At 44.9% G+C, this 16,288-nt stretch overlaps 1 protein-coding gene across 7 annotated transcripts in view; it reads right to left on the bottom strand.

Moving 5' to 3' along the window:
- The window catches only part of LOC144754696 (putative oxidoreductase YteT), a 1,220,731-nt gene that overhangs the window by 720,011 nt on the left and 484,432 nt on the right, over positions 1-16,288 (bottom strand). For all 7 annotated transcript variants that reach the window (XM_078642823.1, XM_078642828.1, XM_078642827.1 and 4 more), the window contains one exon: positions 14,388-14,472. In XM_078642823.1, coding sequence (XP_078498949.1) covers positions 14,388-14,472 — 85 coding nt within the window. The remainder of the gene's footprint in view (positions 1-14,387; positions 14,473-16,288) is intronic.

Genomic DNA, 16,288 nt, shown 5'->3' on the forward strand with positions numbered 1-16,288 from the left:
TCCGAGCCCGCGGGGAATGGGACGCTGACTTGGATAGTCCCCTAACGGACGAGCAGTAGGAGTTGGCCTGTCTTCAAACAGGAGCCATATCAGGTAACTGCCGACTGCGCCTAGTACATAACAAATTTTTGCACCGACTCTATCACACCCCTGCACGCCTGTACCGAATTCACCTTAGAGATGATGACAGATGTGTGCGATGTGGGCAGGGGGGGGCGGATTTTATGCATTTGGCATGGCGGTGCTCTCGAATTGCCTCCTTCTGGGAAGAGGTATTCACGGGACTGGGCAGTATGGTGGGCCGAACCTTGACTCTGGCACCTCTGAGAGCTCTACTGGGACTGACCGGGGATATAAACACACCACATAAACAGTTCCTTGCCATAGATATTCTACTAGCGCGCAGACAAGTAGCTTGCAGATGAGGCAGAGGGAGCTCCCCCAAATTTAAACTACCATTGAGGTCACGGCCGCGAGATATCTGGGGGCCATTGCTGGCGTATTTGAGGCGGGGGGAGAGTGACGAGGAGGGAGATGAGGGAGAGACCCAGGATGCTGAATGAACGTAGTGAATGACTGGAGGGCAATTGAAATGTAAATGGGCAAGGAGATACCAAGGGGGAAGGTCATGAGGCGAGAGGATTATAGACCCTAAAATGTTGCTGGCCGAGGATACCAGGACATGACCCGGTCACGAGTGTGGAATCTTGGACTTGGCATTTACATTGCCGACTAGATGGAGTAAGTTCTACTTAGTGTGTGCGGGAGGGAGGGACTGGGGTAGACAGGGATGGGGTTGGAGTTGAGGGTTCGAGGGAAAAGAGTTGCTTTTTTCTTCCTGACGAAAGCTTATTTACTATATGCTGATATAGAGTGGCTAGCTCTGAATGATTCTGTATCACAATATCCGATATACAATAAAGGTTTTTGAAATAAATAAATAAATAAATAAATGACAATGCAAAGAAAATAGTTTTCTGGATACATTCTACAATTACTATGTTCCAATAAACAATGATCATGTATGGCTGCACCATTAAAAAGTTACATAATCAGTAGTCATTCAGGAGTTCACAAATTAAACCATCTAATAATATCAAACTATAATCTCATTATTATCATAGAGATATTCGTGGTTCCAGAAAGTAGGATAAACATTCATCACCCTTTAACAAAAGGTAGGCGGGTATGCTGGTAGTATCTTCTACTGCACCTCACACTGTACCTAGTTTTTAAACGTTTATTTTACCTTTGGGGAGTCTGTTGAATTTTTTGTTGTGGGTTTTTTATCTTTCTTATTGCATCTCTGACTAGCTCTCCAGTCTGCTCCAGTTTGTATCATTTTGCGGAGGGAGCATTGTAGTAAGCAGCAATTTTTACCTTTTCTGGCTATTCGCAGCTGGCATTTTGTGGTTGTTCAAGATCTAGTTGCCAGGAATGCACACCCGGACATCCTTTAAGAACAAGGCATCGGTACATACTCATGCGGATGTGCACTGCCGGCATGCCAAAAGCAAGACGGTCTGCGTCTCACAGTTGCCAGGACCACTCGTGCTCCTTTTTCTCTAGGCAAGGGGGTAGGCTGATTCGTTCAAGTAAACAACTCAATTTGCTCAGGGAGGTGTCTCTTCCTTCTACGCATAGGTTTGGACAATGTTTTATACCATCATCATCAACGTTCTTTATTTCGGCAACATTTGCTATAAAAGATCAAACACACCTATATACAAATAAAAACAATTAATTACATCATGGACAGTTAATCAAAGGTCATAAAAACAGCAGCGTGGTTCCTTAATACATAACATCATACGTGCAGTTTTAGTTAGTCCATAGGAACAGTAAAATTATTAAAATGTTGATTACATGTTGATATTTATTAAAATTTGACATTTATTCTACAGCCCTGGGTAGTAAGCGTCTTCTCTTCTGCCAGAAGGTTTCCAAATATTTAGCTACCGCAAACACGATCATGCCAGAGAGGTCCGATTTAAGAACCCTGTATGCCTGCAAGCAGTGGGTGAAGCCCAGGTTTTTGCAGGCCGGTACGATCCAGTGCCTTCTTGCCTACGCATAAGTTCAGCAAAAGAACAATATATGCAGCTCAGTTTCCTGCTCATAGTTACACCCAGGACAATGACTCAAGGAAGGCTCAGTCCATTTACTAGTGTAGGCTCGAATTGGTAAACTTCCGTACCTCCACTGTAGGTACAATTTCCTGGTAGTGGTTGGAAATATGACATCTAGGATTCCCTCCAGCTTATAAGTGTCCTTAATCTTTAAGAAAGAATCAGTCAGAGTACCAGACTGTGTGCCCTGTCTGTGTGCCGCGATTTTGCTTTCGTGGTACAGTGAAAGCAAATGCTTCCGAGAGACCATAGGGCAAGAAATCGCAGGATCAAACCACAAATTTGCTAATCCCAGGCACCCAAGCTCATTTTTTAGGTCTCGCGTCAGCGAAAGACCTTATGTCGCCCGTTTTCGGGAATGTGGACAGGAGAAGGTGCATGAGCGCAGAGCTGCTCAGTTTTGACCTCGTGAGCGCGCACGGCGCCGTGCCCCTCTCCTGTCCACATTCCCTTGCGCAAACACTCACTCACGCATGCGCACATACACACACTGCATACACAAACACACGCGCACACGCACTTACACTTACACAGACACGCAGGCACCCAGACAGGCAACCCCCTCCTCCTCCCCCACAGTCACACACGCATACACACAGACTCCAAGACACACGCACGCTCACACACATACACAGCCCGCCGCCACGCGCGCGCCCACACATGCCCCCCCCCCCGCCCTCGCAGGCCAGCCACAAAGCGAAGCCCCACTCACCGGCAGCAGGACTCTTCCTCCATTCTTCGGCACCGGGGCGCAGGGTAGGCTCCTGCCTGCTCCGGTGCTGCAACCAATCGCGGCTCTTCCGTGGGAGGCGGGGTAGGCTCCCGCCCTCCTACTGCCTGTTTCCGGTTGTCGCGCCGGCCTGCCTGACTTCCTGGTCGCAGGCCGGCAGAGTGACGGTGGTGATTTGCGGTATTTATTTATTTAGTTATTTATGCATTTTTATATAGCGCGGACTTTACCCGAAGGCGGTATTTATTTATTTATGTATTTATGCATTTTTATATAGCGCGGACTTTACCCGAAGGCGGTATTTATTTATTGTTATTGTGTGTGTGTGGGGAGGGGGTAACCAGATGCAGTGAACTGTTAAAATAAAGGCATCTTTGTGTACATTTTAACACGTACTATTGTACCTGAAAAATGTGTGCTAACTCCCCAAAAAGAGATAGGCACATTGTTTTTTTAAAATCTATCAGGCTAGCTTGTGATATGTTCGATTGAATGATAAATGCAGGGTCGATAGTTAAAGATTTCTGTTTCTGTATTCTAATGGAAAGTGGGTGCGGTCTCTAAGAGAGACTTTTAGTCCATGTGTTTTTTCCAACTTTGCATTGCAGATATGTATATATGAACCAAATAAAGCCATAATTTGAAATGATCTGGTTGTCATTTACGGAATGATATGACATATCTACACATGCTGTTTGTGCTTTTCTTAAAAGGGAAAATAATTTTGCAGTACGTATGAACACATGCAGTGTGTGTGGTAACCTGATAGCTCTGTCTTTTCCCCTGAAATGGGGCACTTTTCTCTCTTTTATGCACAATCTGACGAGGCTTTATAACCAGCGTTCTTTCTGTTTAATACGTTTTATATTTTCTTTCATACTTCTTAGCTCTGTGTTTGTTTAATTCAAGAGGTCTTAATACCAGCAATCCGCATTTTAACAAAAGCTGCAACTCGATGTCAACTACCGTGGTTTTATTGCATACCATCACGTGCAGCCCAATATTTCTGCATGAGTCCGATATCCCTTCATTTGCCTGTTCGCTGTGCACGCACCTGTGCCATTTCTTGCATGTAATTTTATTGTGCCACTATAGCTCTACTGTGTCACCATTGCAAACATTCCAACTTATAGATAGATAAAATGATAGAGACAAAAAGAAAGCTGTGTTTTATGTTTTGACCCTGTACTTATATGTGCATACGTTTGTGTAGTCCATTTCTTCTTGGACTGTGTTCGGTGTATCGGAGTGAATCTTAAACCACCACACACTGAGTGATGTACCCGTCACTGTTTACTATTTCACTTCAACAACTTGAAAACAGGAGACAGCACCAGTGTGTTGCTGCTAGCTTTGTAGTCATTTGGTCCTGTTTGGGGTTTCCGTGGCATGAGTTGAACCTTGCGGCATTGGCAGCATGGTGTTTGGCGATGCACAAGGATGCAAACGATCAGACAGGTACGATGAGTGCAGTTCGTTAACGTTATTTCGTAGCATGCCGACTATGCATTTTATGACATTTGCTTCATTCTATCACAGACTGCCTTAGTTCGAAGTAAGGCAGTGAATGGGTGAACACACCATTTGGCAGCTTGTGAGCCTCTCTCCGCACTCATGCTGGTTTGCTTGCAACCGGTATCAGACTTCAAAGTAATCCGTTCCCCCGTTGCTCGCTGAAGGCTGTCATGCCCAAGATCACACCGACTGTCACTCAGACCTGGCTTCTCCCACTTTGGCTAGGTGAAAAACAATGTTTATATTGGGCGTCCTGGTTTGTACATTCCCAAAATAGTCGAGCGTTGTTGCAGTAAACATTCAAAAAAAGGTTCGGTTTGGGCTCTTTAATAACAACGCCCACCCTTTACTACATTTTCCAGCACACCTGTGTGGTTTCTGTGAAAGTTTTAAATAAAATGTGTTGATCATATCACGGGTACAGCTGTGCTCCTTGCATTCCCTCCTCCCTTTTAGCCCATCCCTTTCAGCAGCAGCTGGCAGGCACTGTAAGGGGCAGAGCAGCGCACACATTTAAACTTTGTTTATTCACTCTCTCTTACCTAACACAGCATAGCACATAACACCCAAGTCTGACACCACATCACACACAGCAGAGCACATCACACTCAGGCCTGACACCACATCACACACAGCAGAGCACATCACACTCATGCCTGACACCATATCACACACAGCAGAGCACATCACACTCATGCCTGACATCCCATCACACACAGCAGAGCACATCACACTCAGGTCTGACACCACATCACACAAAGCAGAGCACATCACACTCAGGTCTGATATGACATCACACCACACACAACCAACACCACACACACACACACCACTACAAACACAACCCCTCACACACAACCACCCACACAACCCCACACATCACCACACACACACCCACACAACCACACAGACCCACCCACACAACCACACACACAAAACCACACCCAACCACACCCGACCACACACTCAACAACACCCTCACTCTATCTATCTTTCGCCCTCACTCTATCGCCCTCACTCTATCTATCGCCCTCACTCTATCTCCCTCACTCAATTTGTCTATCTAACGCACTCACTCTATCTATCGCCATCACTCTATCTATTGATCGCCCTCACTGTCTATCGCCCTCCCACTATCTATCCATCGCACTCACTCTATCCATCGCACTCACTCTATCCATCGCACTCACTCTATCCATCGCACTCACTCTATCCATCTCACTCACTCTATCCATCGCACTCACTCTATCCATCGCATCGCCACAGCATCACTCAGCCCCACCACAACATCACTCAGTGCCACCAAAGCATCAATCTGTGCAACAATTCAACAAAAACAGGTTCAAATATGTTCTCTCAATATTTCAAGCTTTATTACAAATGTCATAAAAAGATGTTAATATTTCACTTCTCTTCTTGGATTTTCATCACAATAAAACACACTGAACATAATCTTCACAAAAGTGATTTACAAAAGTTTAAGCTATTGCCATTATAAATTACAATAACTTTTATGTAAGTATTAATTATTAAAACAAATAAAAGCCATTGTTATTTGTAATATCAATACATCTAAGTCATGTAAATACAACACATATTGCATTATAAATGCTATAGGTGTCACATTTGCGAAAGTTAAAACTATTGGCATTGTAAATGACAAAGCTATTAATTTAGCGATTTTCAAAACCAACACATTAATACAACAATTGTCATTTACCATACCAATAGCTCAAACTTTCCTAATGCGAGACCTATTGCATTGCAAATGCTTGTTATGTATTGAAACCAAGGGATATTCCCTACATTCGGATAGGTCAGGATTTCTTGCAGCTCGGACCTATAATTCACCAACTCTGGTGTGGTCCAAACTCTGTGCCAAAAAGTTAGGGGCCTGGCACCCAGATCTTCATTGAGTGGCCTTAGTCCCAGATCAAGCCTCATCGGCAGCAAGGGGGTGCTAGGGGGGAGTGATAGGAGCTGCCTGATGAATTTATTCTCAGTTGCCACCATCTCACGTTTACACATGTGGCCCCAGAGTTCACTTCCGTACATAACCGCTCCCCTGGCCTGCACTCTATATATCTCTAATGGGGGACCAATCGCCTTGATGGTGGATTTGTTTTTATTTATAAGGCTAACAACTCCTCCCGCCAGTTGGGCCAGTTTAAGTTGTGATTTTATTTGATGGTGAACCCAAGACATGTTCTCATTTAGAGTCACCCCTAAGTATTCGAAGGTTCGGACCCTTTCCAGCCTATTTGCACCAATACACGGGTTGGAGCGTGTTTTTGATGGGGGGTTAAAGATCATGTATTTGGTCTTGAGAGTGATAATCTCAAGGCCATGCTCTTCACAGAATGCCTCAAAACCGTTGAGGACTCGTTGGATCCCCATAGGTGACTTGGACAGCAGCAGGGTGTCGTCCGCGAACATAATCGCCGGCACCCTGCTGCCAGCAAGTCTGTGGGCATCACTATCCTCTACCCCATTTAAATGGGCAATTACCCCGTTGACATAGAGGCAGAACAGGGTCGGTGCCAGAACACAGCCCTGTCTTACCCTCCTGTCAACGGGGAATCTGTTAGATAGAGAGCCATCCCGTCCACATCTAACCTGCGCATAGTTATCTGTATGTAGTCGGACAACTATGTTTAAGAGGTGGTGCGGTACCCCCATATTGGATAGGACAGACCAGAGTTTTCTACGGGGTACGAGATCAAAAGCCACCCGTAGATCTACGAAAACGGTATAGAGGCTGCCACCCTCCATCTTTATCGTTTTCCAGTATAAAAGGGCCAGGCGGAAGATTTGGTCTATGGTAGAGACTTTCTTCCTGAACACTGCTTGATAAGAGCTCAGGACTGAGTGATCAAGCATCCACTCGAGTAGGCGGTCCAAAATCAGCCTCGCAAAGACCTTTTGTGGAAAGTCTATGGGGCTAATAGGCCTGTAGTTGGCTGGGAGCAGAGGAGAGCCCTTCTTAAAAATGGGTACAATCTCTGCCCCCAGCCAAGTACTAGGAACCTCCACCCCACCTAGAATTGAGTTAAATAGGACCTGTAGGTATGGGGCCCAGACAGTTGGTTCATGTTTGAACAGGTCTCCCGGGAGCTTGTCCAAACCCGGGGCTTTCCCCGCTCTCAATTTGGCAATTGCGGCGCCAACCTCCGCCACAGTAAATTCTTCCTGGACCACTAGAGGGATAGGGTCTACCGCTAGATTACCTATGTCTTCTGCATGATCTATACTAGCCTGTACATATAGGGTACGGAAGTGAACCTCCCAGACACTAGGAGCGATATTAGCTTCTACTGCTGGTATTGTATCCACAGAGCCAGTTTTAACAATCTGCCAAAATTTCCGGGAATCTCTAGAGTTAAGGGCACCCACCATTTCAGACCAATTTTCATTGTCCCACTCAATCTTGGCATTCTGGATTAGGTGTTTGTATTCATACCTCTTAGCCCTGATCAGCGCAGTGTTACCCCTTTGCTTCATGGCCTCAAGGAGATCAGCGTTGGCCTTCCTACAGGCTGTATTGTACCATGAGGCTTTCATCGGCTTACCTTTCTTTTCCACCACTTGCGGGTTCAGTACCTCCGTTAGAGCGCTAGTAAGCTCCAAATGAAGGTCCCCAAATTTATTATAATTCTCCGCAGACGGGGGTAGTAAGGTAAGTTCTTCAACTCTTTGTAACACCGGAACTATCATGGCATAAAGCCGAGAGATAGCTTCTGGGTTCCCTATAACTTTAGCCCATCTGACTCTGCGTCTATCGCTAGATAAGATCACTCTAGGATCCGGGGAAGTATTAGCCATCTGGTTCTCAATAGTAGTACCGGGCACCAAGAATTTCAGGGTCAGCGCATTGTGGTCGCTTTCATCACGTAAGATTACCTGGAAGCTCCTGACCTTGGCCCAGTCATGCATCTGCACGAAAATATAATCCAAGCGTGACTCCTGCCCCGGTTTGTTAAAGGTGGGTTTCGGGGGAATATCCTCACTGGCCCGCCCATTGCAGGCCCTTATAGAGTTATTCAGAGTCAGGGCCATGATTTGGGTAGCCAACGGCGTCCAGGACTTCACTGTTGAGCCCCCCACAGGTGTTTTATACACTCCCTCTGGGGGCCCTTTTCTTACCGCTCGTGTAAATTCTCCAGTACCTAGTGAAGGGTGAAGTAGCAAGTTGGGGCACTAGGGACCACATATCTTATGCTCAGTGCAGATAGGGAAGTTTGAACCTTTCAGCAGGAGGAGAGAGGGTCCCTGGTAGTCTCTATCTCACGCCAAAATCGTTGCCTAAACATTCTACTGAAACATGGGACCTTTTAAAGTCCAATAGCCCTGACATTTGTTTTATCACTGAGGCTTGGCCTCATTCCGCTGCCATTCCTGCCCATTACTAGGTGATTAGATTAGAGAAGGAAGACAGGGTGTGTGGTGTGTGATGGTGTGTGGTGTGGTGTGGTGTGTGTGTGTGTATTATTTTCACAAATACTCTCAATGGCTCGATTTTTGGCTCCCACAGCTCCAAACAGCTGCGAGAGATGATGCTGTTCAAATTAGAGATTCCCAATATGTCCAGCCCTCATGGATCTAATAAATCTTTCAGTTTATGATGCTGGATAGGACTCCTTGCCAAATTATTGGGGGCAATTATTTACTGCTTGGGGATTTTTACTACCACAGGGAAGACACAGAAGATAGTGAAGTTATCCATTTGATAGTGGATCTTGGAACGATTGAACTGATACACAATAAGCTTAGTATGGCAAATTAAGTTACAGCAATCAGCAGTATTTGCTTTGGAAATTTTTATATGCTCATGGAGGTCTTTCCCCGGCTTCCCCTGAACTATAGGAGGACTATCATATATAGGTTCATGTAACCAGTCATCTTGACTATGGTAACACTCTCTTCGTTGCAGCAAATGAGTCTCTCCTATTGTGCTTGCAAGTGTTACAAAATATGGTAGCCGTACTGGTTTGACATCTTCCATCTGGCACCTCTGTAAACCCAGTTCTGAGATCCCTTCATTGTCAGGAAGCACTGTATTTTTAAACTCCAACGTCATTTATTTTATTTTATTTTATTTATTTAAAGAGTTTTATATAGTGCTGGCTAGACCCAGAGGTATCAGAGCGCTTTACATGAGGTTCAACAGAATTACAAGATTACATCCGTTTCAATATACAACAGTTGCTAGAAAAACAATTACAAGATCATAGAGAACGAGATAAGTGGAGTATAGAGGGGAAGGGGGTAAGAGGAGATACAGCAGAAAGACGAAGGATTGTCTGCCCAAAGTCCGGCTGGGTAGGTGAAGGTCGTGGGGTAGTCCCAAAACCCATCTCCTCTATAGCTATCAGGTAGCTCCACTGGGCTGTGGCCAAATAGCTAGGTCTCAAGGGAAACATAAAACGAGCATGGAGAAGGAGGAGGAGAGACATAGAGGGAGGGTGGGGGAAGAGATGATAGGAGAGATGAAAGGGAGTCTGGCTGAAGACCGACTGGGTAGGTGACGTCCAAGGACGGAATCCCCGACCTTTCTCCCCTATAGTCACAAAGCCCTGTATAGTGAGAGTCCTGGATACTTATGTACAAGAATCGGGTTTTACCAGCCAGCTAGGAAACTTAGATCATCTGAAATGGGACTGGCCACCCCCTGTCGCATACAGACTGTCCGATGCAAAGAATGCTAGTTTGCTTACCTTGTACCTCATCACTGGAATAAGCTGCCCATACAAATTCATTCCTGTCAAAGCTTTACCACTTCGAAAAAGCAATCTTAGCTAATAGCCTTCTCCTATGTCTGCCTGTTATTTGCTTGCCGATGTATTAGGCTTTAGCACCAGGATGCTCCTTTTGAAGTGAGATAGCATAACATAACATCTATGTTTAAACCAGCAACCCATTTATGCAATAATTTGCTAAATTTTGTGGACGCAGGGTGTCATAACTTCAGTCCTCTATTGCCGTCTCTGATATATATTGGCAGAAATTGGCAACACATTTATCATGTGAGGGATTGTTGTTAAGATGTTCGTGATAGGGTACTTGATTTCTTCTCTCCGAATAATACCAGTATGTTGTCACCTAAGGAAATATGTTTGGGTTAAGTGCCCTTCGACATATCATCTTCTAGCAAATGCTAAGTCAGCAGTTTTTGCAAAAATGCAAACCAGATTACAAAAAGCAGCTGAACCAATCAGAAAGGGGAATGATAACTGATATTGATTGTGTGTATGATTTGTCTCTCTGTCATGTCCATGTCGTCTTTATTGATAGTGATTTGCAAGTTTATACATTTTCATACACAAAACTTCATACCCACTGGATCCAAAAGTCACAAACAGCTGACTGACTTCCTCAAACAGTAGTTCCCTTCAAATGATATCTTAGATACTGTTTTTGATTACATTTTTATTGTTGTACTCTATTAAGCCAGTTGAAAAATCAAAACAAAAGTGATCTGAGAATTATATTTCATCATGCTATACGTGTCCTAAATCCCTGGGCTTACCTTTATAGGTTAACTGCTTGTTCAAATATGTTAAACCGATGTGATAAATGTAATACTGCAGAAAAATACACCTTGGATTGACAGATCTATGGCAGGCAGGTAGTGGATAAACACAAGTTTTTCAAGGGTCTGATGTACTAATGCCACGATACACCCTTCCTGATTTCACTACGATGGCTACTGATTGATGCCAGAAGTATACTGAAACTGACCTGCATTATTCATAAATCCCTTCACACAAAGACCTCAACATACCTGGCTGAAAAACTGACCATTTTAGGAGGCAAACACATCCTGTGGAGCAACAACAACCGTCTACTGTAAGTACCGCCTTGCTAAAGAAAAATAAACCTAGAACAAGTCTTCTAAAGAATCTGGAACAACATTCTACCTCAATCAGAACCAATCTGTTTCTTAAAGTCTTTAAAGCGGAGGTGAAAAGACTACTAACCCAACAATTCCTCCTAAATGTTCCCACTACCTTGCCCCAGTAGCTCACTCTCTGGTAAATACAAACTAAGAACAAAAGGGACCACTCTTACATGAAGCTTAACTCAACAACTGAGCAAATATTGACACATTTTAAATCCTATATTAGATCCCATGTGCACGAGGAAACACCACTGATCAGATGATCCCTAGAATACAATGGCCACAAAGACAAACTGAAGGCTCACTGAGCGCAGGGTCCCACAAGAACAATTATGGTCTCCTAACACTAGAATGGTACAAACATGGACCGAGACCTATGAACTTCAGGGCCTCACAATAAACAACCAGGACCAAACACATCCGAAAGCAACTAGCCACAAACTGGAATAGGTCACACTTCAACATGCCTACCAATTAATTCCATAACTTATAGACTTTAGCGGTCCCCCAAAAACTTTGTGGCCTTTAGTCCTCCTGGAATAAAGAAAACAATGCTTTCTTTTGGAATAAGACACTTGTTCTTGGAATAATAAGCAACTCTGACTCGAGCCCTCCAGGTACGCCAATGTATATATTTTGACACTAATATATTTGCCTCTGTATGATTAACAAAAGAAATGTTGTATAATCTAAATTGTACATTTGCAGGGTTTGCAAAATTACCTGCATTAAGAATATTAATAAGGCAGATTGCAATTTGCGTCCCCCTGTTATTGGGTGCAAATCCAACGACTGAGTGTAATGATGTGCCTGCCTCCCACAGAACACAAGGACGCTGGTATAGTGGTTTGAACTATTTTATTACTGGGAGAGCGCCGGGAGACACGTCTGTTCCGTGTTTTCCTCCCGCGCTGAATTCGCGATCCAAAATGGCCGCCGCGGTCCGCGTCATCACGCTGCTGCGTGACGACTAGACCGCTACACTACACTGAGGTTTGCAAGGAACACCAAGCCTGTATCCCTACATTTGTATTTACAAACGGAAAACATTTTTTTAAAGAAGCCTGTCCATTAACCCCTTCGCTGCGGCGGCTATTCCGCCGCAGTGCTAAGGGGGAGGCGGGCCGTGCGGCGGTCCCGTGCGGGTGAGCTGTGCTTATGACGGAACGGTTCCGTCACGGCCCCGCCCGCCTAATAGAACCTTCAGCGCAGGCGCGGAATTCGCGCCGCGCAGGCGCGGCGAGCGGGCCGTGACGGAACCGTTCCGTCACCAGCACAGCCCACCCGAGGCTCGTGACGGAACGGTTCCGTCACGAGCATGGGAGGGGTTAACAAGACTGAGGCTTTTTTTGTGTTTTGTTTGTTTTTAATGGTTTCCCGTTTGGAAAGACATTAGGGAGATCAAGCAATGGTCTCCTAGATCACTTCCTGCTTCCCTTGAGGCCGTTGTCGCGATTCCCAAAGGAGGGCAGCTTTCTCTTTACAAATCAGAGACCATCCTGCTTGAAGTGTCAGTATCTGGATCAATGGTTTGCGACTGCAATTGTGGTTCCTCTCCGAATTGAAAGCAGGAAGGGGTACTCCCCATTCACCCCGTCTTATTTGAACATGACTGCAAAAGCCCTTTTAGAAGTCGGAAAGAATGTTCAGACTTGTAAAAGGGCTTATGTAAACAGTAAAAAGGTATTTTGAGGTTGCAAACCCTGCAATTTTACAAACTGCGTGCTTTGGTGTGCAAAATACCTTTTGCACATCAGGCCCCAGGGAAATGAAGAGAAATTCCACTCTGAACTGTAAGATGTGTTATGTATGCATTTTGATAATACTGAGCTTCATATGCGAGGTACAGTTTGGAGCCCCAGCAACAGTGACTTGATCTATGGTGCACCACCATTATTACGCCTCCGGCACAACAACGCCTTACCTTCAACCAGCAAATGTTTAGACAAAAACAAAGAGCAACCTATGTCCCACCAACCTTCATAAAGCACACCCATTCCAATCCACGTCTTAAACTGACTGTTTTAATAAATTAGGGTCAGTGCTTGTTTCTCAAGGTGACTAGGCTAAGTCCCAGTTCTCCTCGGTGGATTGTGCTTTGGTCCTACCAACAGGACAATGTATTCTTTCATAATGTGCTTAGCATTGTCCTCTATCTGCTTCCCAACATGGCAAAGTTATAGCATATTCGAGAACCATTGAGCCTACAGGAATTCTTTGACATTTTCTTCAAAAATTCTTCTGACCTGATGCTGTTATCTGCAGTAGCGGTCGGTATCAAGGCAGAGTGACGGGGTGGGGGGGCAGTGCGAGAAATATAAAATAAGACAATTAAAACCACTTACCTGCCTCTCGCGGCATCACCGACTCAGTGCTCTTCTGCTGCTGCACTGCACAGGCTCCCCTGCGGCCAATCATAACACTGCTCTCATGCTTGCAAGTAGTGTCAGGATTGACCTGAGCGCTGTGAATTTGCGCTCCCAGGGAGATAGGGAGCCTGTGCTTTGCTGTTTCCAACCCGGCAAGGCAGCTGGGGTTGGAGACAGCTCAGTGGGCATGTGTGTTTGGCCGGCCTGAGGAGACGGCCAAGCCCACATGCGCACTGACATCAGTGCTGCCCACCACTACCACTCCAGCTTCACAGCCTGTCATCGTCTGCCCCGCCCCAAGACTCGTTTGCGCTGAAAAATCAAACGATAACAAACCTGTGTTATTATTGTTTTATTTTTCGAGTTTTGGGGCTGCTTATGGTGAGGGTGGCGCTCTCCTGCCATAGCGGAGGAGCCGCTACTGGTTATCAGGCTTCAATATCGTGTTGGTTCTGCTTAAATACTTAATAGGTATGCCTTTGGGGAAAAGCTTCCTCCTTTGTGCTACGACATAAGAGGTTAAACACTCAAGTGTTATCACTGAACTGTTTTTACATAACAACTAAGAAGGCATTGCTTCACTGACTTTGTGAGCGTCCAAACTAGAGAATGCCCTTAGTTATTAATCCAGAATCATATATTTTACATTTAGAAAAATATTTTTGGGAGCCTTTTGGCGATTTTTTTTGTGGTCAACCTCAACACACAAAGCTTTGGAAATATGAGGTAAATAAATAAGCACCTACCTTCAAAGATATTGGAGTCATCTAGTTCATGAGCTTTTTTAAGGGACTCTCTGGGGTAGGAACGAGGATCTACAACGCCAACCAACTGCAAAAGAGAATGTTTTTAATGAAACACACAAAGCAAAATCACACCTGCGTACTACGTGATTTTATGAAACGATGTTAAATTCGCTGTGATGATGGAAAAGGCAATATGCATCACATTTAACCTTAATGTAAACTAACTTCAAAATACATTCCTCAGACTGCATCTTAGAAACAATCAATGATGCTACAGTTTGTGATCATAGGACAGTCCAGTTTCCAAGATGGATCCAATTAAAAAGACAGTGCAAGTGTGGCTAAGTGTGTGGAGAAGTGTGGCTCACTGGTTAGAGCGGCAGACCCTGATGCAGAGGTCTGGCCCGAACCAGGGTTTAATTCCCGCCTCGGCGGGTCTTGGGCTCAATTTCCCCGGACCTGATAATTCTCGCCTCGGTGCCTATTCTAATCATGGGTCCCACTCTGCAACTCTGGGCAATAGCTTGCTTAATCTCCACAACGCCCCCAATAGCGCTAGGATGCCTGGCCTCACCTTGGGGGTGCCAAGGAGTGGGCACTTCACAGGGAAAGGCCCGGAAGGGTTACACAGTGGTATGTGTACAGCGCCTTGAGACCCCTTCGGGTGTGATACGTGCTATATAAGCACTACATTTACATTTACAAATATTTGTTGCCACGTCTGCACCAATGGGTGGAATTCCTCGCATTGTGTGAACAGTGGGGGGACTAACCTAGTTAATCAGTGTGCAAGTGGCATCGCAGCGTGTGGCATCAGGGCGGTGACAACACAGAGCGTGACATCACAGGAACTGGCATCGCAAGAAGTGATATCAAATCTTAAGCCCTCACATATATGTTTAGCAAGTGTATCATGAGTACATTTGAGCACATTTCGAGTATACTTGCAAACCCTCCTGATTTATGCAGAAGATTCACACTTTTGGACGCTACACATAAAACAATGTTACCTTTTGTCAGCGTTAAGCTTTCTATAGCCATAGTGCTTTATAAGAAATAGTGATATTTTAATTATTACAACGCCTCCTCAAGGGTAATTGAAATTTATTCAACTTCTACACCCAGTGGACTCTCGCAGAGGTAACGCTGTGGGGCGGTGAGGCGAGGCGGGCGGGACTGGGAGGGGGGTTAGTGGAGTCCGACATATGACGGCAAAGGTGAACGTAAATAAATAAATAAATATTTGCCGTCGTATGTCGGACTTCACTGCCTCCCCCCCCCCACCTCTGCGAGATGCCACTGTCTACCTCTATTTGTTGGCCTGGTAGTCTGGACCCCCAGTAGGGCCCCTGAAAAAGACCTGCAATCCGAGACTCTGATTTGATTGCCACCTGTCTTTTAGGCTTCATGGTGTTATTTTTCACTACCAAACACAGGAAGTACCACTGCATGTCTAGGTTATCATCCTCTCATGAACAGATTATGCAAAAGCTACTCTCTCCGAGGGCACAGTAAAAATCAACATTAGATTTCAAAAGTAAAGATTTGAGATTGGATACTAAAGTAAAATCGGAGGAACTTAATTCAACTCCTCTAATGCAGGGCACTTGTAGTCAATGAATCTTAGAAGAGTGTTTAACATTGTGTATTTAATACACAAGACCTACTGATGCAGAGTAATAGTACAAGTGGCAGCATGCATTTGGATCAGTTTCTGTACATCACCAGTTTTACCCTAGATTTAAAAACAAAAATGGACATCAGGCGGCCACTCACTGCAGTGTAAGGCCCGGATGACTCTACTCGCTTTCCATGGGACATATGGATTACAGAGAATTATAGAAAATTTGAAGGTGAGTTAAAAAATTGCCTGTTTCATGTAGTCCTTAAAAGCCACAACA

The sequence above is a fragment of the Lissotriton helveticus genome, chromosome 5_1 (assembly GCF_964261635.1).
Source record: "Lissotriton helveticus chromosome 5_1, aLisHel1.1, whole genome shotgun sequence".
NCBI classification, from domain to species: Eukaryota; Metazoa; Chordata; class Amphibia; order Caudata; family Salamandridae; genus Lissotriton; species Lissotriton helveticus.